The sequence below is a fragment of the Danio aesculapii genome, chromosome 20 (assembly GCF_903798145.1).
Source record: "Danio aesculapii chromosome 20, fDanAes4.1, whole genome shotgun sequence".
Classification (NCBI taxonomy): domain Eukaryota; kingdom Metazoa; phylum Chordata; class Actinopteri; order Cypriniformes; family Danionidae; genus Danio; species Danio aesculapii.
In genome coordinates, this window is record NC_079454.1 from 45,079,683 (window position 1) to 45,105,108 (window position 25,426).

The window sequence follows — 25,426 nt, forward strand, 5'->3', positions numbered from 1 at the left end:
AAACAATAAAATAAAAAGCACAAAACAACACGACAACAACACAATAAAAAACACAACAGGACAACACAATAAAAAACACAAAACAACACAACACAATATAAACACAAAACATAACAGCATAAAAAGACAAACACAACAACAAACAGAACGAACAACACAAGCCAAAACAAAACAAAAAACAAAATAATGAAATAAAAAGCACAAAACATCACGACAACACAATAAAAAACACAAAACAACACAACACACTGAAAACACAAGACAACTAAAAAGCACAACAAAAGACAACACACAAGACAACAAAAACAAAACACAACAAAAAATAAAACGCAACACAACAGAACAAAAAAACAAGACACATTAAAAACACAAAACAACACAACACACTAAAAACAGAACACAACAAAAAAGCACAAAAAAAGGCAACACACAAGACAACAAAAACAAAACACAACAAAAAAACAAAACACAACACAACAAAAAAAACAAGACACATTAAAAACACAACAAAAAACAAAACAAGAAACAAAACAAAACACAAGAAGAAACAAAACACAAAAAACACAACACAACAAAAACTAAGCTAAAGCAAACGAAAGCCAAAATAAAATAAAATAAAATAAAATAAAATAAAATAAAATAAAATAAAATAAAATAAAATAAAATAAAATAAAATAAAATCACTTGATTTTAAGGGTTTAACAGAACACATGTTCAGCTTGTGCTGTTGCTCACTTCCGTTTTTAGTCCATTAACTTTTTTTCCCCCAAAATTACACCACATATGCAAGGCATGCACATTCTGAACTGAAGATTTTTTTTGGCAACCATAAAAAGATGATGAGCGAAGACGTACTAAAGACTTCCAGATCAAGCAAACCACCTTCATACCTTTGATCCGTCACAGAGACAGGAACTGGGTGGCTGGTACTTTAAACTTGACATCAGGGCCGTTGATGCATTTACATATTCAACATCAATATATAAACTTTCATTAACTACCAGGCCATGTACTGTCAAGTTGCTATCATTAAACACCAATCTTATTTCCAACTGCAATAACACCTAAAATGACCCGCCAGAAAGTCTTCACTTCAGGGAAATGAAAATAAACCTGCAATGTGCTTAAATCATGCGCGATTTGATCATGTTAAACGGCTCTATACATAGAAAACATGGAGCACAAATAAGTGGTGAATTAGATCTTCACAAAGAGCCGTGCATTATTTGAAACTCATAACACTAAACAAATCACTCTTTACCACATAAGGCACCATGACTAATGATCTGATGAAGCTTTGCACCATGTGGAAAAAAATTCTGTGTTTTGAATGTGAAATTCAGACCCTTTCTTGCAATTTTTAGAGTTCAGACTTAGTTCTGCAATTACAATCAAGTTGAATTATTCATACCCCTGGGAAATGTTGGCTTAAAGTTACTAAAGAAATATTTTTACTTAAAGAAATTGACTTTTTCCACAATGATGCCTATTGTACATTGACTTACTATCTTTTTGGAGAAGACTATGTCATTACCGGTCTAAAAAAAACTTGCTGTTTGAATAAAAGTCATTTTAAGTCAGAATTTGCCACGGGGTGTGAATAATTTGGGCCTTGACTGTACATGTTTATGTGTCGCAATGCAGATATTAACAGAGAACTGTGAGATCTGAACTTTGCGACATGTCATCATGCGAGTTCACTAGACTCTTAATGTCCTTCACAGACACCATATCTCAATACCCAACAGAAGCCCTTTTTTGGAATGTCCTGTGAACAAATGATGCCAATATGGACCAAAATCTGTGAGGAATATTTCCAGTATCAACACCACAAACAATTAAATCAGTTTTGAAAGCAAAAACAACCCATTACTAGGTGTACCTTATAAAGTGGCCAACTAGTCTACTGAACTCCATCGCTCTCTCAGACTTTATTTTGCACTGGCCAGACGACTATATGCTCTCCTATAAGTATTCATTACTGAAAGCTCATGAGACATATTGAATAATCCTTCGAGGGTCAAGATAAATGCACTCTAGCATCAAAGCATTCCATCTGACAGGAGATCAACCGATGACCAAATGAAATGCATTTCAGCTCATCCACTATTTTATCATATAAAATGGCTATTAATAGGTCCCAGCTGATCTGGGATGCAGTGCTGGTAGGTCAAATGGATTTTCAGCTAGAGCACACACACAAAAAGACAACTATAATGCAGTGCAAAAGCAAAATGCAGTAACTTTTGCTGCGTCCACCTAATTTGCATACTATCCATCCTAAATAGTATTCAAAAATAGAATTAGTATGACCCAAATTGTATTATGTTATTGAAAGCATGCCAAAGATACCTGGATGGTCTACGATTTACGCTACAAATTCGAAGTGTAGAACCGTCCGTATCTAACCACTAATATCACCCATAGTACATTGCGTGCTGGATGTAAATTCGATTAGAAATACAAACTCTGGGGAAAAGTGTAAACAAACTACAAACATGGCGGACACGCAAGACCAACCGTCAAGTAGAGAGGCTTCGGTAAAGTGGTTTGAATGACTGTTAATTAATATCTAGCCAACTGGAAAATATTTAAATCACGTTTTCCATGTTATATTTCATCTGTAACAACAATGTGAACTTCTTTAAAGACGGGTTTGGATATTAACTTCTGAATGCATAATTATCCAAAAACCTGAGGAGATTTCTCAGCATGACAGTCTTGCAAATGGCAGATTAACACACAGCTAAATCTCCAATATGGTAGGAAATTAAATATATGAAAGAAATGTGGATGATGTGTCGAGATGATTGACAGGGACATAAATAAGCAACATTGCAACTAAGCAACGTTAATGAGAAAGTAGCATGTCCCAAAGTTTGCATACGCTGTTACACACTCAAAGTATGTACCTTTTCTTCTCTAAAACTACTTAGTATAAGTATGTGAATTGAGATGTAGCATTTGATTTTGGACCTTTGGATCTTAAGTCAATTTTTGTTTAGCTTTTTAAAATAATTTCCAGGTGTCTAATGCCTATCATTATTTAATATAAAGTATACTAATAATTTGTATAATAAACTCTTTAATTTGGCTGAGTCATTCTTCACAGTTCCACATTACAAGTTAAGGTCTTTTGACTTGTAGGGCAGTAAAGATGTATTAGATATGCACTAATGTTCTAATCTTTGGGGTAAATCAATGGCTGCATGGCTGGCACCTCTCCGGTTCAAACTTTATATGCTCCCTCTGAGCCAAATAATGAGAAAGAATCAAATCTCCTACCACAGCTATGCTGATGACACTCATATCTACTTAGCCTTACTGCCTAATGACTACAGCCCCATTGACACCCTCTGCCAATACATTGATGAAATTAACAGTTGGATGTGTCAAAACTTTCTTCAGTTAAACAAAGAGAAAACTGAAGTCATCGCATTTAGGAACAGAGACGAGGTTCTCAAAGTGAATGCGTATCTTGGCTCTAAGGGTCAAACAACAAAAAATAATGTCAAGAATCTTGGTGTGACTCTGGAGTCAGATCTGAGTTTCAATAATCATGTCAAAGCACTAACTAAATCAGCCTACTATCATCTCAAAAACATTGCAAGAATCAGATGCTTTGTTTTCAGTGAAAACTTGTTCATGCTTTTATAAGCAGCAGATTTTAAAGTGTTACTACTGGTCTATAAATCACCTAGGATCTCAATACATTACAGATATGCTCACTGAATACAAACCTGACAGATCACTCAGATCTATACGATCATATAAACTAGAAATTCCAAGAATTCAGTCAAAGCAGGGATAATCAGCTTTCAGCTACTACGCCCCTCGCTGCTGGAATCAGCTTCCAGAAATGATCAGTTGTGCTCCAACATTAGGCACATTCAAATCAAGGCTGAAAACACATCTGTTTAGCTGTGCCTTTACTGAATGAGCACTGCTACGTCCGACTGATCGCACTATTATGTCTCTTTTCTTTTTCATTCTTTTATAACCTGTTTTAACATATTTTAATCAGTTTTTATGTTTTTAATCATTTTTTTACCTGTTTTTTTTATTTTCTAATGCTTGTCTTTTTAAATTCTTGTTTATGTAAAGCACTTTGAATTACCACTGTGTATGAAATGTGCTATATGAATAAACTTATGCCCGAAATGGTCTACTAAGTACCTACTGCATTTGAATTTGAATTTACTACTCAGCCATTAGAAAAGTACGTTCTATACAGTATGAATGTGAGTATATGAATAAAACTCGAATGTACTACATCCACTATTTGTAATGATCATGTGACCTTCCAATTTTAATTAATTTAAAATAAATTATTTTAAGTTTAATATAATGTGAAATGCTTTTTAGCATCATTACACTCAAACAATTATGTTTGCTGCTTGTTCAAACTAAATTAAAAAGAGCTGATTCAACAAAATTCTGAAGCTTTTTTGGGGGGGACAACTTGATTGTTTTAGGTTCAATCCACTTAAATTTGTAAAAACAGTTAAGTTAGCTTAATCAATTTGTGTTGGGATAACATGAAGGAATAATGTGGAACCAAGCATTTTTTTACAGTCTACTCCAGTCTTCAGTGTCAGATGATCTATAAAACACGAGGTTAATATTAGAGGAAACCACAATGCACTTTTTTCAGGATACTTTGATGAATAAAAGTTAAAGAAACAAGCACTGATTTGAAAAACAGCTCTTTTGTTGCATTATAAACATCTTTACTGTTAATTTTTATCAATTTAACGCATTCTGAATAAAAGTATTGTAAAATAAGTCCACAAGAGGATGCAGACGTCTTTGTAGAGCCTTTGATGAAACTGAATCTGTCAGGCAATGCAACTTAAAAGATCATTTAGTTTGGTTTTACAAATCAAAGTTCATAATATCACTAACATATGCTATCATGATTATTAAAATGACTTATGACTAAATCTTAGATCTACAGAGTTATTTAATACCAGTATAATAATGCCTTTGGCACCGTTTTCTGAAGCAGTTTTAAACACCATTGTATTTGAATGTAACACTCACACAATACTGTATTCTGATGCTCCAGAGTACTGTTCTGTAAGGTAATTCTTAATATCAAATAGTATTATGCATATGGCACAGACTGATTATTATTTGAAGACAAAGGCACACCTTAGCATTTGCATTACTTTGGGATTTGCCAGTGTTCAGGAAGGCAAGAGGTCTATTGTTTCTCAATGTAAAGTTACTTTTTAGTTCTATACTTATATATTATTACATTGGAACCTAGATTTTATCCATTTCTATTTCCACAAGTACATCAAGCTAAACTATGGATGCACAGAAAATCAAAAATTCTGGATGCACATGGCCAAATAACGAAAATGTTAATTCTAATAATTATTTATTATTATTTTTTATTATATAAAATACTTTTTCCAAGTCTTTTTAAATTTAATTCAGTAACAGAAATTAATGATTCCTAAAAACAAGCCAGCGATGCAGTTTAGGCTTTTTTTGGGCTAATATTTTCAGCAATTTTTCTTTTTTTAACAAAAAAAATAGACAATTTAGATTTCTACAAAATTTTGAAGGTTTTTCCATGCTGTCTCAGCTCAAGCTCCTCCTCCTGAATATCAAAAGAGAGATTTTTTTAACCCCTTATTTGATCTGTATCAGTGTTATTTTATTATTTAGTATTATTGCTGTAATATTTATTTATACATAACAATTGTTTTTAGTTAATTTTTATTTTTACATTTTTAAATTGTCTTTAGTTTATGTTTGTAAGTATGACTATGCACTTTTTTTTATTAATTTTACTTAGATAATATATAATATTAATATATAAGGCTCAATTTTAACAATCTAGGCGCGAAGTCTAAAGCACATTGCGCAAAAGCATTAAGCGCCTCTTTGTATGCCCCATATGGTGATGTATATGTCTCCAAAACCCAACAGGTGGACAAATCTAAACTTGTTTTAATTAAAACAAGTATAAATATGCAAAAACATTATACAAATGCAAATTGTCATGAATAAACTGAAAAAGGCCCCCGAGGTGAAGAGGGCATAAAGGCAGTGGTTTTTAAATTTATGTAGAAAATAATAATTTTTGTAACAATTTTATCATTTAATTTATTTTTATGTGAAGAGATGTTTGTGTTTTGCTGTACATCCTGTGTGTATTAAGCAATGTTCAAGCGTTTGAACTAACATAGGCGCCTAACTAATGCACTCTGCACTGGACTGTTGGTCAATGGTGCGGTCTATTTCAGTTCCTCAAAATAGCAACGCACCAATGCATGTTAACACACTTCTATTTTAGACCGGCACACCCATGAGTGGCACAAATGCATTTTCTATTTAAACAGCGTGGCACAAAACGTGAAAATTAGGGTTGCGCTGGACTGAAAATAGCAACAAATCATGCCAAACACGTCTTACTCCTTATTGAGCCTGGTGTATGATAGGACCCATAGTTTAACTGTAAGAAAATAAGTAATGCCTGCCTTTTGAAACTAGATAAAATATATTCATATATAATGCAAAAAAATATATACATTAGCCAACATTTGAAGTGGATCGAAACCTTTCAAAGTTGTCCTAAAACTATTGATTAAGACCCATTTCTATCTTAGGACAATAAAAAAAAAACGTTTTTGATCCACTTCAAATGTTGACTACTGTAATATTAATATATTTAAGATTTTTTATGAATTAGTTCGTTCATGAATAGATTGATTATCCTGTAGGCATCATATAACAATTCATCAGGAATCGTATTAACTACCTTCTGTTTTATTCCTGCCTTTCAACATTTACAGAGAAGATAATTACTTTTCAATAATCTTTTGATATTCATCTCACACTCAAATCCCACCTACAATATAATTCTACATATTTCAGAGCATTTTCTTTAACACCTACAGATTTATACTGCAAAGATGACACTTTCTCCAATTCTAAAAGACAAAAATGATCAATAATAGCCGTTTGAATGGAACACATTTTAAACGCTTGACTGAAAAGAAGCCATTGACTTTCTCATGGTATTAGTTTTAGTTATCTAATAACCCTGACCTGTATTGAATTTCGTTTTGCCTTTCATCATTGTGAGAAATAACAATTACTTTTCAATAAACCATCTACTGAGACAAAAAAAATCAATTATGGCCCTTTCAATGAAACACTTCCAACAGTAGATTGAATGGGGTAGATGCTCAGGAACGTTTAAGCGCTTTTGCTGAACTGTTGCGCCATTGTAAAATTACCATGTTTAACATCTGGTTTCTTTAAAAATCAATGTTCTTCACTGCCTGATTGATATTCAATATAAAGTGGGTCTCAGACAAGACAGGAAGCACTGCATTTAATTACATTGTTTTGCACCAAGTCTTTAAAATATGTGAATTTATTTAACCACAGTATTTTCAATGAAGTTTCTGCACTCGCCTGCTGCTCCTGAAAGTGCTTGCATTTAAATGATCTTTAATCTTGTTTTATACTTGAACAATGCTGAAGTCAAATCAAGTTATTCTATTATAATTAAATTACATTATTAATGCTGTAAAAAGCAACCTTATGAAATTGAAAACAGTCAATGATTTTGCACTGGAAATTTATCGCTGCATGGCTGAAAAAAATCTTGCTGTGCATATAGCCCATTGAAACCTTTTTTCGCTGACTGAATCAATGATGGCCATTTCAATGAAACACTTCCAATGCAGGATATATATATATATATATATATTTATTGTAAATATATATATATATATATATATATATATATATATATATATATATATATATATATATATATATATATATATATAACATTTTCTTTAACTAAACTGCAATGATTAACACAATAAAATTTTCTCTGCCTCCAAAGAAAAAAAAGGAGATCAATTATGTTCATTTTATTGGAACTTTTCCAAGCTGGACTGAATTGAAGCCCTTGGTTTTGTAATGCTTCTAGTTCGAGTTAACTAATAAACTAAAACCCTGACCTGTATTGAATTTTTGTTTTGCCTTTCAACATTTAGAAAAATAATAATTACAGCACTGCCACGATGAACACAACGAAGGCACTTTCTCTGCCTCCTAAGAAAAATAAAAGATCAATTATAGCCATTTCAGCGGAACACTAAGTTATCGATTGTGTTGTGGTTTGAGTTAACTAATAACCCTGAACTGTATTGAATATTTGTTTCGCCGTTCAACACTTAGACAAATAATAACTTTTCAATGAACCATCCTGTAATGTTCTGCACACATTATTCACTTCAACATCAATGAATATAATTCTATATATTTCTCGGTCAATCTCACAAATTTGAGCCTTTTAGCTTACAGATTTGCACTGCAATGATGAATACAACAACGCTTTTTTTCTCTGACTGAACCACTTATAGCCATTTCAGTGAAATATTTTCAATGCTGATGTACACTACCTGACAAAAATCTTGTAGTTGATCTTGTAGTTGATGGAGGAATAATCATGGTTTGGGGTGACATTCAGTATGGGGGCGTGCGAGAGATCTGCAGAGTGGATGGCAACATCAACAGCCTGAGGTATCAAGACATTTGTGCTGCCCATTACATTATAAACCACAGGAGAGGGCAAATTCTTCAGCAGGATAGTGCTACTTCTCATACTTAAGCCTCCATATCAAAGTTCCTGAAAGCAAAGAAGGTCAAGGTGCTCCTGGATTGGCCAGCCCAGTCACCAGACATGAACATTATTGAGCGTGTCAGGGGTAAGATGAAGGAGGAGGCATTAAAGATGAATCCAAAGAATCTTGATGAACTCTGGGAGTCCTGCAAGAACGCTTTCTTTGCCATTCCAGGTGACTTTATTAATAAGTGATTTGAGTCGTTGCAGAGATGCAGTCCTCCAAGCTCATGAGAGTCAGACACAATATTAATTATTTTTCCACTGCACCATGACTTTATTAAAAATAAATGTTTTTTTAATAAATGTTTTTTTTAGCTGCAGGGACAGGATGATTGGTTGCAATTGAAGGAAAGATGAATGCGGCCAAGTACATGGATATCATGAAAGAAATCCTCCTCCAGAGTGCTCAGGACCTCAGACTGGGCCGAAGGTTTACCTTCCAACAAGACAATGAGCTTTTCTAAATACTGAGAAAAGGGTTTGAATTAGGGATGCTTCGATCACATTTAATTACTCCATCAGTACTCGTCATTCTGGCCAATCTCAGGGACCGATCACAGGTGTTTGATTAGGAGTTCACAAGCAGAGAAAGTATATATGTATGTATGTATGTATGTATGTATGTATGTATATATATATACATATATACATACATACATACATACATACATACATACATACATACATACATACATATATACATATATATATATATATATATATATATATATATATATATATATATATAGATTATACATAACCTATAACAGCCACAACATGTGAGAAGGTAAATGATGTGTGGAGGCTTGAGCGATCCACTTGTGTCACAACAGCTAAAATATATACAGATGCGGTGTGACCTCTGTTTTTACAGTCTATTGGTGTGACTCGCGTGAGTGATGGTCTTGTGTTGAAAGTGCAACCATTGTATTTACCATGTTTTGAGCTGCTGTGACAAGAGCAGAGTGATTGTTTGTAATACTTCTTACCAATTTTTATGTGCGTTATATTATTTTTTATAAAGCTTCTGGCCATGATATGTTCACACCTAAATGGTTAAAAGGGATTTTATGCAGCATCCTTAATTTATTCTTTTAGGTAAGGCGAGATCTCCACTTAAGTATCATACTTGGAGGGAAAATGTGCTTGATGCATTACAAAGCCTGAAGCATTAGAATCGGTACTCTGTATAGGCCGATCACCATGACAAGGAATCTGTACTCAGTATCAGCTGCACAAAACTTGACCGGAGCATCTCTAGTCTGAATACTTTTTCACCATGTGATATTTCAGTTTTTCTTCTTTGATAAACCTTTTTCTATAAATATGGCGTGCTGTGTGTACATTAATAAGAAAAAACTTAAAAATGATTTAGCAAATGGCTGGAATATAACAGAGTGACAACTTAAGGAGGTCATAATCAGGGTATCTTCCGTCCATTCCATACCAGTTTTCAAAAAAAAACTAAGAGAACGACCATTTTCGGTTTTTTGTTTGCTCACAAAAAATGAAAAAATTAGATTTGTTTATATATTATATATTATAGAGGCTACAGGCTAAATAAAGGCACCTTGTCAGAGCTTTACAGCTAGTGCATCAAAGATGCAATGAATGTAAGCCTGCTAACTGATCAAATGATAGAATATGTAAACTTAGTTTTAAAACTTAATTAAAACTTAATTAAATAACAATAATTAAAAGCCTGGACGCTGATCACAGGGGACTATTATTTTGAGGGCGATGTCACAAGCTCAGATTTGGTTGACCAATCAGAGAAAAAACAGCATTTCAGCCCGCCTGCATGTGTATAATGAATTTTAAAGTCGTTTATCTGTTTTCCTACCCTAAATTTAAAAAAATGAAAATAGAGCCAAAATCTCGTTTTTGTTCATTTTCTTAGTATTTCTCAGTCAACATTGCCCAATTTCTTCAACTGTTACAGATCTAAACTGCAAAGATGAACACAATGAAATTTTCTCTGCCTCCAAAGAAAAAAAATTGCTCAATTATGTCCATTTCATTGGAACTTTTTGAAGCTGGACAATATTGAAACCCTTGGTGTTGTTATGCTTTTAGTTTGAGTTATATAATAACCTGTTTTGAATTTTTGCTTTGCCTTTCAACATTTAGAGAAATGATAATTACAGCACTGCAACGATGAACACAACAATGGCACTTTCTCTGCCTCCAAAGAAAAAACATCAATCAATTATGGCCATTTCAATGAAATACTTCCAATGCTGGCTTGAATTAAAGCCCTTGGTTTTGTTATGCTTCTAATTCGAGTTAACTAATAACCCTGAAACTATATTGAATTTTTGTTTTGCCTTTCAACATTTAGAGATATAATAATTACTGCACTGCAATGACGAACACAATGATGGCACTTTCTCTGCCTCCTAAGAAAAAAAAGATCAATTATAGCCATTTCAGTGGAACACTTCAAGTGCTGGATTGAACTGAACCGAAGCCCTTGATTACGATTAGGTAATTTCACAGAGTGCTCGATTGGGAACAGACTTTATACGTGACGATTTCAGACTGCGTCAACACGGATGAAAATCCTAGACTTCAAAAAATCTGTCCTGTGAATCATCGCCGGAGGGAAACTAACCTTCTGCAGCTTTTCAATCTGCTTGTTACGCACAGCTGTGTTGTCGATGGCAAGCACGTCGACAGATTCTTCCTTCTCCAGGCGGTATTTGTTGACCCCCACTATGACCTCAGAGCCTATAGGGAGACATGGGAGAGATGGTGTGAAAGGGCATCTGTCGGACAGCCTAAATAATGAAAGCTAATGCTGGACGCCTGGAGCTGAAATAAAGCATAGCAGCTTTGCAATAGTCTGTGCACGACCCTGTAGGTCCAAATTAGGCACTTTAATGGGCTCCTTTCATCTCATTATAAGGTGAGGATAATCAGCCGTATAGAAACCGAAGCTCATGGGAAGCGTTATATCATCTTAAAGCACATGTCCATTCATAACAAACTAGTGGGTACATCATCTCTAGGAATATCCTGGAATTCTGAGTACTGGAATAATGAATAGCTTAAATGTGAATGAGAGGCAAATTTTTTACCAAGTACGCATGCGTTCTGAGTAATAAATCTTACTTTTATTCACATAAAAAAAACAAAATGTTATGATAAAAAGACATGTTTTAAATATTAAATATTATAAATATAAATATTTTTAGTCAGCTTGACTGATGTACGTTGAGATGACTAGAAATGTTTATTTGATTCAACAAAAACATATAGGACAGGAATATTTTTATAGCGCATATACTAATAAGTAGCCCACAACAACAACAATAATAATAAGGGTTCAAGACTGGGTAGTGGTTCAGATTTTTACTTGCCCTGCAAAAACTTTAACTGGCCCCACCAAAAAAAAAAAAAAAAAAAAAAAAAAAAAAAAAGTTAATAGCCATTTCTTAGCCACATATTTTAATTAATGTGTCAAAAGCCAAACATAATTGTATACATACACTTTTTATTCAGCATAACTTTTCTTTAAATACAACTGACAATTAAAAAAATTACAATTGTGACGTAACTAAACTTGAAATTTTTTTTTTAAATGTATGTATGTATGTCTGTATGTATGTATACATACATACAGACATACATACATACATACATACATACATACATACATACATACCAGACATACAAAGCTGAAAATAAAGGGATTTTCACCTTTATTGGATAGAACAGTAGAGAGTATTGACAGGAAAGCATGGGGAGCAGAGAGAGGGGAAGGATCGGCAAAGGACTGCGAGGCTGAATCGAACTCGAGTCGCCGGGAGCACCGGAGTGCATGTGTCAACGCACTAACCACTACACCACTGGCGTCGACTATATTATATAAGCGAAAATGTGCACTTTAATTTTGACACCTAGAGATAACGTCACCAAATATAAATCAGAGAGGTAACACTTACTCATACATAGTCTCAGTTCAGTTATCAAGTTTTTTAATCAATCTATTTAAAGAAAAAAAAAAAACGTTGGCTAGAATTATGCATTATATGTTAAAATTAAAGAGAGAAATAACAGATGAACCGAGACTGCGGTCAGATTATAAAGCAGATCAGAGAAATGAACAAAACAATAGTATACAATATTACAAAATGCTATAAGATTACAATATGATAAAATTGTGAGATGGTAACTTCTGTCAATTTTCCTAAGGATAAACTGCTCTTGTTAACATTTCAGCATGCTTTCACTTTTGTATTCGACATGAAATGCACATTTGCTGGTAGTCATGACATTCAGCCCAACTCATATTTCTCTCTTCATGGCTATTACATATTCATAATACACTGTGATATAGCCTGGTTCGTTAGTTTGTTTTGCTTTCTCACTCTAATCGATCCGCTCCAGAGTTTGCTTCAATCAAACTGGAAGCACCTAATTCAGGTGATCTCAGACCAATTGATTTGGAGCAGATCCGAGCACGATTGCAGAATTCAAATATGCCAAACAAACCGCGCTAACAAGTCAAACAAGACAGGTTCTGAAACAAACGTCTAGGTGTGAAAGCACCCCAAGACTGTATTAGCACGAAATTGACATACAGTCGCAGCCAAATTAAACTTTAGTGACAAGGCAGCACCGGCACGATCAGGCCATCTACTGTCCCGAGCGTCTCGTATGCTGGCCCCGGGACATCAGGCAGTCCTTATTGTCGAACCCTGATAATATAATAATAATAACACAATAATAATAATAATAATAATAATAATAATAATAATAGGAATAAAAACAATAATGGCTATATAACAAAAATTAAAACAGATAATAATAAAGACAATACATGTGTGCAGTTTTGTTATATATTATTAGTAGTGATGACTTCATATTAGTAGTGATGACTTCATGAATTTTTTCAGTGATAAAATAGAAGGGTTTAGACAGAAAATAGGAGATCTTAAACTTTCTGCACCGCCTTATACTTCAGATCCAGTAAACATTCCACTTAATCTAAATAACCTACAGTGCTTCAAAATCATAGAACAGGAAGAGCTAGACAAAATTATAAATGGCTCTAAACCAGCTACGTGTATGTTGGACCCAATTCCAACAAAATTACTTAAAGAATTGCTACCTGTTATAGGAGAACCTCTCCTTAACGTTATCAACTCTTCTTTATCTTAAGGCCATGTTCCAAATCCTTACAAGCTAGCTGTTATTAAGCCTATTATTAAGAAACCACAACTGGACCCCTGCAACTTAGCTAATTATAGGCCTATTTCAAATTTTCCATTTATGTCTAAAATGCTAGAAAAAGTTGTTTCTGCCCAATTATGCTCCTTTCTGCAGACGAACAATGTTTTTGAAGTGTTTCAGTCAGGTTTCAGGGCTCATCACAGTACAGAAACTGCATTAGTGAAAATAACCAATGATCTACTCTTAGCTGCTGACCAAGGGTGCATCTCGCTATTAGTTTTACTCGATCTTAGTGCGGCATTTGACACCATTGACCACACTATCCTCATAAATCACTTAAAGAGCACCTATCAAATCTACTTTAAAAATCTACTTTTTAAGCTGTTTGGACAGACATATTTGTAGGTATAGTGTATAGACCGTCATATTGGGGTGATATAAACACACCCAGTCCTTTTTTTTTTGCAATTTAACAACATAAAAACAGTGGACCAATTGGAGCGGTTTTCAGATCAATCGCAACTTGACGTAGGAGTGCGTCCCCCCACCCACCAATATTGATTGACAGGTGCGCATCACCATATCCTCAGTTTGTTGTTTCACATCCGCCATTTTCAGCATGTGAGTCAAAGCGATGTCACCAAAGGAACACCCTTGCTCTATTTTTAGATGTAAGGCTCATTGGGCTTAACACAATGCATTTCAGAATTCTAAACATAGGTTTCTATCAGGGTACACACAACGGCGCTTCAAGTCGGCGGCTGTCCGCAGTGCCCAGCCACGATTTGGCACACTTCATATTTCTGCCACGCCACAGAGCGCCATCTGAATAGTTTCTTTTTTTTTTTTTATTATAATTTTTTCGGGGTTTTCACCTTTTTTTTATTAGATAGAACAGTAGAGTGTGTCGACGCACTAACTACTACACCAGTGGCGTCGACGACTAATTTCATTTTTAATAACATCCGAATGTGCGTGTCTGAGTGTGCCGTGTCGCGGCTCTGGTGCCTCAGTCAAAGTTAATTTAGTGTGCGTGGTTTTTAATCTCGGTGTACAAGCTCGGCACTTGAAACTAGCACACAGTTGGCTGTAAAACTATACAAAGACACAAATGATTTTGTACTCTCTGCTTGGTCTGTGTCCGAGTCGTACATGTATGGCTGAGTGCTGGTCCTCTCACTCATGTCGCTTCTCTCTGTCTGCCTGTCTGTTGCTAAACACAGAGCGGGGGAGCTCTTGGCTCTGCCCCCTTGTTACTTTGGGCGGGAAGTAACTCATTTTCATGTGAAGCAACACACCCCTAAAACGGCTGCCTGTGTACACGCCCGCAAAATTACACTTTTTAACACGTTATAGTAAAACAATCTGAATTGTGTTTTGAACTGAACCTAAACTGGCACACTCAGAAGAACCATAATATTAATATTAAATCTTAAAAAAGGGGTAAACTATGTGCCCTTTAAAGTCTACAGGTGTCCAGGGACAGGCTCTACAATGGTTTAAGTCATACTTAGCTGACCGTTACCAGTTTGTGAATATTAATGGACAGCCTTCACAAGTCAGCCCAGTAAAGTATGGGGTGCCTCAAGGATCAGTTTTAGGCCCTTTGCTGTTTACAATATACATGCTACCCCTGGGAGACATTATTAGAAGACATGGGATCAGTTTTCACTGCTATGCAGATGATGCTCAATTATATAATTCAACTAATCCTGATGAGACGCCAAGCGCGCATTCAAAACAATTTTAGAATCTTGCATACTGCCAATGGCTTCGTCATACGTACACATTATAAGACTATATTATATACACAGTAGCCTAGCCTTATTGGTCATCATCTCTGAATGTTGTCCAGAATGAAGCAGTTACTGCTCCTTCTTGTGCACAATGATGAACAATGACGGCGTAACCATCAATCAGGTCATCCGCTTGGATGAAGATGAACCTCACTGAGATTCTAATCCATGACTAAGGTGTAGAGCAGTTTTACAATTCAGAAGATAAATAACCGGAGATAGGGCGAAAGGTTTACCAATAATCTTCTGAACAAATTTGTGAATTTCTTTCCAGTATGTTCTAATCATGTGGGAGTCCCAGAATACATGCATCACAGTACCGACATTGGATTTGCACTTAAAAAACATTGAGAAACATTAGGAAATATCTTACCGAGACGAACTGGTGTTAAATATGTTCTGTAAAAGAATTAAAATTTTTGCTCATGGTTTTATATTGTGGCATCTTTGAAAAATATGCCAGAACAGACCGAAAGCCATTCTTCTTCACTAAAATTTGTTCCACAGTCTTTCTCCCATTTGACTTTCAAGGAGGTAAGGGAAGAACACCCTACATTAGATAACAAAGTAAAAAAAGATATGTTCCCTTTGAGGGAAAATGAAGAATACAATTGTTTTTCCATGTCAGAAAGATAAAGACGTATCCTGCCATCCTTAAGGGACGATTCTAGAAAATGTCGTAGTTGCAAAAATATGTAAAAGTCGTTATTTAGTACATAAAATTCCTGTTTTAATAACTGAAATGATTTCAGGTTCCTGTTCTCAAATGTCTTATCTAATTCCAAAATCCATTTTAGTCTCCATGATCAAAAACCAATGTTTTGAAAAGCAGGGGATAGATCAGGGTTACACGAAATAGGAGATTTTAAAGGAAGAGTATAAGGAATCTTCAAATACTTTACCACATCTTTCCATGCCAAGAGAATGTTTGATACTGTAAAGATGTTGAATACAGAGTCAAGTTTATATACACTTTTAATCAATATCGGTTTCTAAAAGGAAAATCCAATGGCCAAAAGCTACATGCACCAAACAGTAACTGAAAGGTAATTTAGACGTTTTTTGGGGAAAAAGTATAAATTATTTGCAACCAAAAAAATTATTTAAAACAGACAAAAACTATTGATGACTCATCTTGCACCACAGGATTGATTTTATTTCTCCCACCAAATACTCTGCAAAAAAAGAATGTTCCTCTCACATGCAACAAATAAATCCTGATAAGGTCTTTGACCAATCTGTTGCTTAAAAAAAGGAGACAAAGTTCAATTTGCTGAAAAAAAATAATAAAATTAGTGAGGCAGATAATATCAGATAATATCAGAGAAGATAACTATTGGTCTACTCGTGTACATACCACCACTCTCCAAAAACAAACCATTACACATGAGGAAAAACCCACCGAGGGCCCTCAAGATCAAAGAACATAGACAGCTTCAAACATTTGCAGCAAAGCCAATATAGGTGAGTTTCTGATTGAAACCACCTCCTCGCATCTTCTGGACAACTTCAGGGTGACATTCACTGATAACCAAAGCCTGAGCAGGCATCATGAAGGTTAGCCAGAAATGTTGCAGAAGTAACTGTAGCTATACGAGTGCAACAGGTCTATAATAAATCCACTGGGAAAATCACTGTTGCGCCTTTTCATCCATAATAAATGGGTTGCCCCTCAAAGCAGCAGATGCAATAGGTGACTACAAAATTATTTTGAAGATGGATTTTGCTCAGGTATTTCAAAATTGAATGAACATTTGAAACGGTGCGCGGTGAGATTGTTGTCCAGTTATCAGATCAGTCAAAAGCCTTTGAATTTTTGGATTCACACTGAGGAATCTATTTGGATAATGTTTCCATTGTTGTTTATGTGCAGTATGTTTCAATAGAGTGCCTACGTTTTTTTAGGTATGCACATTTTGGTATTCACGTCTTGCATTTTCTATCCAGCATCTCAAAATTTGCATAGAAATTGGTGGTTGTGAGTTTATTGAGATTTGAAAGCTCTGGGTCAAATCAATAGATGTTACCCTGGAACACAAAACAAGTCTCGGTTATATTATGTGATAGAAAGATTGTGCGGGTATACGCCGATTTCTTGACTGTGCTTTAGTTATGAGTTCATTCAGGATGATTCTGCCAATCCCAGCATCAGTTACTACATCATGTACAAGTTAATCAATGATGAAGACTGTTAGAATTAAATTTTTTGTTCTACAACAAGCTTGGTTTGCCTACCTTTGACCTTTGGACGGTTCTTGCGGTAGTGCCGAAATAAGGGACTGTCCTGGGAAAATTGGGACATCTGATCACACTTATGAGTGACTAAAACAGGACTATTTAATATTCTGATTGGGCAACAGCCAATCCGAGCGCCAGTTAGCTCCAGCGTCACTGTTTTTGAGCTGCAGCGAACTGAAATGAATACTTCACTTTACCAACATGAGAAAGCAAAATGCAAAAAGGTGTTTTCTGGCGTCAATCTAAATGAATTATTCAGCCAATCAATGGATCCGTTCTTCCGTGGGCCCTGGGGCTTCAGCCTAGAGATCTGCGCTGGACTGAATTTTTAGTCCCGCTCCCGCCAGGTTTTATTCCGCACCCCACCGCTCCTGCTGTATATTCAGCCTTTGTTCACCTGCTGCCCACTTAGAATAATTTCCACCCGACCCGATCGTTACCGCTAAATTTAGATCTGGTTTTCAAAATCTCACATTAAAATTGGGTACTACCAAAAGAGAGAGAAAACAGATAAAAGTGTAGGCTGTGCAAGGATTGTAGGCTAAATGTCAGTTTTGTTTGACCCTTTGTGATGAGACATAATAGCCGCCTTAAACGGTGACGTGTGGTGTTTTGTAACTGGTGTGGCACTGACTCTTTCAAAGTCAGATTTACAAACATATCTACTCAATATGTTTGCCAACTACCGATTGCGTTTCATATATCATATCAGCATTATTCCTATACACATAGCAGGTAAATATTGGGCCATGGAAGAATGTAAAATGTATAGCAATTAAATATTCCTCCCAAAAAAACCCCAGCTGGTTGTAACAGTCCAGACAGCCTATAACAAGCAACACACACAGCACCACGGCAGATTCGCTCTCTGTCTCTTTCATGCACACACACCCAGCACCACGGCAGATGCGCATGCTCTCTCTCTCGCTCGCACTCTCTCTCTTGGGAACGCTATATTGTTAGACCACCTGCTCCTGTTCAAATTACAGCAGAGTTACCGACCGCTACCACGTTTTATTCGTAAATTTGTTTCCGTGCCACAAAAAATCTGGTTGGGTCTCGTGGCTCCCCCAGCAATGCAGACCTATACTTTAGCCTCATCTAGCCCTTATGTTAAAGGTGCAGTAGGTGATTGTCTTCAAAAACATGTTTTGTTGTGCTGGTTGAAAGTCTCTTCACATTCCAATAGTAATGATTAAAGTAAATGATCAGGCGATAATATATATATATATATATATATATATATATATATATATATATATATATATATATATATATATATATATATATATATATATATATATAAAGATATATATATAAAGATAAAGATGTATTGTAAAATCTGAAGATTTTACAATACATCCAAAATTCTGCTGCACGTGTGTTGACACATACATAATCTCGGTCTCACATCACTCCTGTACTCCAACAGCTTCACTGGCTGCCCGTCAAGACATTGATTTTAACATATAAAGCGGTTCATGGTTCTGCTCTGGGTTACATTTGTGACTTGATATCTATTTCCTCTGCCTCTCGCTGTCTATGCTCTGCCTCGGGTCCTACACTGTTTCAGCCTCGTTGCAAACTCAGCACAATGGGAGGTAGGGCGTTTTCTTTCCGTGCACCCAAACTTTGGAATGCTCTTCCCTCAAACATTAGGAATGCTGGTTCCTTGGACTGCTTTAAGAAGCTACTTAAAACTCATCAATTTAGGACTGTTTTTAACTTGTGATAGCTTTTATTCTCACTGTGTTTTTTTGCTGTATTTTTTATTGCTTTACTGTGCTTTGTTGTTTTTTTTACTTTCTTGTAAGCACTTTGTGTCTTAGAAAAGCGTGTTATAAATAGAATGCATTATTATTATTATTGTTACTTACTTCAAAGACACTACTGACTATGTTTACATGGACATCTGTAATCTAGTTATTTGCCTTAATAGACAATAATATAATTAAGGTTCACGTGAAGTGCTTTTATGTAAGAATTTTCTGTAATTTTGGGTGACTTTAACTGCAGTGCGCCAGTTTCATCTTCACTCATTAACATTTCATTCATGCCCCCATGACAAACTGGGATATTAGACGGAAATTAGGAGTAAAGACTAGTGTTATGGAATTTAATACCGCACAATACCGATGTGTGTGTGTGTGTGTGTGTGTGTGTGTGTGTGTGTGTGTGTGTGTGTGTGTGTGTGTGTGTGTGTGTGTGTGTGTGTGTGTGTGTGTGTGTGTGTCCAAGTACACAGATCCGCCGTTTGTGCATACACGCCATGCACATTTAAGAGAGAGAGAGAGACTGGCTGAAGTATTTCTTTTAGACAGGTAATGTTGTGTTTTAAAACTATTTTAGCTTCACACAAAGCTGATGTAGATATTGGGTCATATGCACAGAAGAGATGTTCAGCCACTGAAATCTTCCGTCGATAGATTGATGCGACTATTTTCAGTTTCATACGGGACCTGTTACAGCATCGATAATGTAGACTTTATTTAGTCTAACAACAAAACAAGTAAATAGCGCTATTCCGCCTAGCCTACGTTTAATATTCACATTACATTGGTTCATTTTTGAACAATGACGACCTATGACGTGCTCCCTATATTGTTTACCATGCTACTCTGAATATTCGCTCTGAAATAGCATGTAATTATGGCTTAGTAATGAGTGTAATACCTGCACAGCTTAACACATGAGAGAGGGTTCTGCTGTCATCTTTAAGGTGCGCATGCTTGTGTTTCAAAAGGCATGGCTCTGGACAGCAGGGGAGGGACTGTGGTTCAGAGATTTATGCTATCCGTTTTTAATTGTTAGCATTGTGGAAGACCACCTACTGCACCTTTAATCCAGCCCTGACTGCATGGGTCAAAATGCTTAATTTGTCTTTCATTCCAAAAATCATTCATTAAGATCATGTTGCGTGAAGATATTTTGTAAGTTTCCTACTGTAAATGCATCAAAACAATTTTTTTTTATAACTGCCGTTTTTTTTATAACTAAAGTGCATTGTTTTTTTTTTACCCTCAGACCAGATGTCCAAACTAGGGCCTGCAGGCCAAAGTTAGACCATGATAACTTTTGAGGATGAGAATGATGGCGAGGGATAGGCATAATGTATATACTGCGTTAGTTAATATAAAGCAATTTTTTCTTAAATAATAAATAAATTAGGAAATCACTAATGGCAACTTTAATGTAATAGAGTTTGGTATATTTACCTTCAGCCCACCACCCTAAATCAAGTTTGGTTTTTGGCACTTCATAAGAAAACATTTGGGCACCCCTGCCTTAGACGGTAAATATTCAAATAGCTGTTTATCCAGCTTTCAGACAAATTTAAATAAAATTTTGAGGTCCAGGGTCATAAATATTTACACAACAGCTGAGACCACACTTAACATCCTGGATTTAAAATCCCATTTAAACCTGAAAATAAAAATAAAAAACATTTTCACGTTTTACTTTTGTATCATACTGTACACTGCACGGGTCAAATGATCAATTTGCTTTTTATTCCAAAAATCATTCATTAGAGTTCAACATTCATTACTGCAAATGCATCAAAACTCATTTTATTAACTAGTAAAGTGCATTGCCACACATCATTTGGGCAACTTTAAAAGTGATTTTCTAAGTTTTTATTTTATTTATTTTTTTAACCCTTAGACTGTAGATATTCAATCAGTTGTTTATCCAGCTTTCAGCCAAATTTCAATCTAATTTTGTGGTCCATGGTCATAAATATTTAAACAAACACCTGAAACTTAATCGAAATTAAACCTGAAAAAAAAAAAAAATTTAAAAGCAATTTTCACTTTTTTTATTCCAAAAATCATGCATTTATTAATTCATTCATGTTCCGTGAAGATATTTAGTAAATTTCCTACTAGGGCTGGCCAACATTGCAAAAAGGATCACGATATCATGTTTCATATCATTCAATAGCAATAATTATTGAATATTTTTAACAATTCTATTAGGCAAGTAAGGATTTTTTAACCACTTCATTTTAATTTACCAACATTACTAAGGCAAATAGTTTTAATAGTCAAAAATAGTTTTAATAGCAAAAATATTTCAACAAAATATCTCATCTATATATAATATAAATAATAATCTATATAATCTATATCTCATCTTTATGATAAAATAAACAAGTGTTAAAGAGATTTTTAAACTTGATAAATAAAATCTTACAAAGTGTGTGCAATGGTAAAGGTAGATCAACATCTGTAAGGTGTGAATAATAAGGATACAGTAAACCTCAAACTCTGTAAACAAATAAAATTATGATAATCAAATCTGAGCTTTCAAGTAAAGGAACTAACCATCACTATTCAAGTACATACTGTAACATTGCAAATTGTGAAGTTGAATGACCACATTACCCCTATTCTAAAAACTCTTTCAGAAGGGGAGCTAGTGGCTGGGATGCACAAGAAAAGAAACCAAAAAGCCACTCTGCTGACATCCTTTCATCCTTTTTTTATTTACAATCTCATCCCTGCTGCAATACGCCACTTATTTTCGCATATGTTGTTATTCTGACCTGAAGTGACAAGTGCGAGCGCGTGCTTTGTGTTTGTCTGAGGTAATTAGTCTGCCGTTATTACAGAAATGTGTATATTCCATACAAAGTGTGAAGCAGATTAGTTAGTTCTAGTGCTCAGGGCATTCGGAAAAGTTCTGATGTTTTTCAACTACGTGTACCTGGAAACTGCGCACGCATTATGTGAATGCCACATGCACATGCCGCTCCCATGTGTGCGTTGTGCACATTGCACAAGCACCTCCATTGGAAATGACAAACTGACACCCTAAGTTTATTGGCACTGCTTCCAAGGTGTACACTCAGCCGCCACGTTTTAATAAAGCTATAGCGCTTCATACCGACCTTTTTCTATTATCGATACTGACAATGGTGTTCAGCTGATAAATACCGATATCATTTTGACTGGTAAAGTGCATTGACACACATCATTTGGACAACTGTGATTTTCTAAGTTTTTTCTTTATTTTTTCAAACCCTCTCTAGACTCTAGATATTCAAATACTGTAGTTGCTTATCCAGCTTTTAGCCAATTTCAATCTAATTTTGTGGAGACCACACTAAATGTCCTGGATTTAAAATCCCATTTAAACCTGTAAATATATATAAAAAAAAACTGAAGCATTTTTCACTCTTTAACTTCTGTCTTTTAACTCTATCCTCAAATCCTGAGAGCAGTGTGATATTAAGTTTTTAAAAGATGGATGTGCTGTTCATGGCAGGTGAAGCTAATGCTTCCATACTTCATTAATATGATCATTTATTCACATGTGTATATTCAGGAAGATGTTTTCAAATGCAGTCTTCAGTGATAACCGTGCAATGTTTCACCCCAAGGGGAAATCACTTGCACTAAAGTCACTGAAACATCCAGCTGTGAGGCATTTTTGGAATATTTAAATTATTCATTCCTCCTTGGAGAAATAGCCTCTTGCAAAACATTACCTGATGTAAAGAAACACTTGGATAAAGACTTTAAAATTCAGGCCTCAGGACTGGAAATACGTTTTAAAGGTTCAAATTCACCCTAAAATAAAAGAAAATCTGTTATAATTTAGTCACCCTTCACTTTTTCAAAATGTATACAAGTTTCTTTCTTCTATTGAACACAAAAGAAGATATTTAGAAAAATGATGGTTGCTTGGTCCCATTGACTTCCATAATAATTTTCTTTCCTATTATAAATGGCATCAACCTGCATTCTTCAAAATATCCTCTTTTGTGTTCAACAGAATAAAGAAACTCATAAATTTTAAAATTACATGAGAAAGAAAGAGTACACTGTAAATAATGCTGGGAATTCCTTTATGTTGTCTGAACATAAATCAATTAAGTTAACTTTAAGTGGATTGAACATTAAACAATTAAGTTGTCCCAAAAAAACTTGAAAAAATTGTTTTTCCAACTCATTTTAAATAAGTAGCTTAAACACGCAGCAAAAGAATTTTTTTGAGTGCACTGTAAAAAATGCTGGATTCCACAAAATAGATTTGTGTTGGGACAACATGAAGAAATTAAGCTAACTTATTCATTTTTACCAATTTAAGTGGATTGAACATAAAACCATTAAGTTGTCGCAAAAAAACTTACAATTGACTTGTTTCAGCTGATTTTAAATAAGTAGTTTGAACAAGCAGCAGATGTCATTGTTGAGTGTGTATGATAAAGTTATAAACATTTTGGGTTAAACTAACCCTTAAATCAGTGTTTCTCAACCACGATCCAAGAGGACCACTAGTCCTGCACATTTTTCATATCTCCTTAACCAAATACACCTGATTCAGATAATCAGCTCATTGGCAAAGACCTGTAATGGATGTAACTGACAAAGGAGATGTCCAAAACATGCAGTGTTGGTGGTCCTCCAGGAACATAGTTTAGAAACACTGCCTTAAATTAAACATGCAAGCATCCAGCATAATGACTTTTGCATTTACATTCATTGGCTACTTTTTAGCTACGCCTTTAAATGATCAATAATAAAAAATATCTAATCAGCTGATCACTTGGCAGCAACTCACGAAGATCTGCTGACTCTAAATGTGGCTTGCTGGTGCCAGACAGGCTGGTCTGAGTATTTCAGAAACTGCTGATCTACAGAGATCTTCACACATGATCATCTTTAGGATTTACAGAGTTTTAAGCAAAAAAAGAAAAAAAAAAGACAGGCAGTAAGCAGAAGTCGGTGGGTAAAGAAAATGTCTTGTTGATGTGAAAGAGAAGAGGTCAGACTGGTTCAAGAGGTCAAACTGGTTCAAGCTGATTGAAAGAGTCTAGAGAATCTCTGATTGAAAGACTAGGTGAATAAACTCATAACCAAGGTCTGCAGAAAAGCATTTCTGAATGCACAACACCTCAAACCCTGAAACTGAACACTTGAAAATTGGAAAAAATGCTACCTGATTTCTCAATTTCTGCTGCAACATTCAGATGGTAGGATGAGGATTTAATTACATAAAAGAATGGATTCATCCACATATTAACAGTTCAGAATGCTGGTGGTGTAATTGTGTGGAGGATATTTTCTTGGCATATTTAAACACCAGGCTACATGAGTACTGACCACGTTCATCACTTCATGACCGCAGTGTATCCTTCATGTAAAGCTACTTCCAATAGGATAACTCACCATGTCCGAAATCTCAAGCATCTCAAACTGGTTTCTTGAGCATGATACAAAGTTCGCAAAACTAAAACGGCCTCTAAATTCAACAAACCTCAATCTAATAGATCCACTTAGGAAAATGCTGGAACAGACAATTTGGTTACACTTTACAATTAGGTTTTTATGAGTTAATGCATTTACTAACATAAATTAAGTATGAATGATACTTGTAAAACATGTATAGCATCATAGTTTAACATAATTTAATAATGCCTTATTAAAATACAAAATCATGTTTGTTAACATTAGTAAACGCACCATAAGTTAACCCGAACTAACAATAAACAACTGTATTTTCATGAACTAACATGAACAAATACTGTAATTAATGTATTGTTAAT

General features: G+C 35.0%; 1 protein-coding gene across 1 annotated transcript in view; it reads right to left on the bottom strand.

Moving 5' to 3' along the window:
• Positions 1 to 25,426, bottom strand: part of mmut (methylmalonyl CoA mutase) — a 73,655-nt gene that overhangs the window by 24,750 nt on the left and 23,479 nt on the right. The window contains exon 7 of the mRNA XM_056481448.1: positions 11,277 to 11,392. Within this exon, the coding sequence (XP_056337423.1) occupies positions 11,277 to 11,392 (116 nt within the window). The remainder of the gene's footprint in view (positions 1 to 11,276; positions 11,393 to 25,426) is intronic.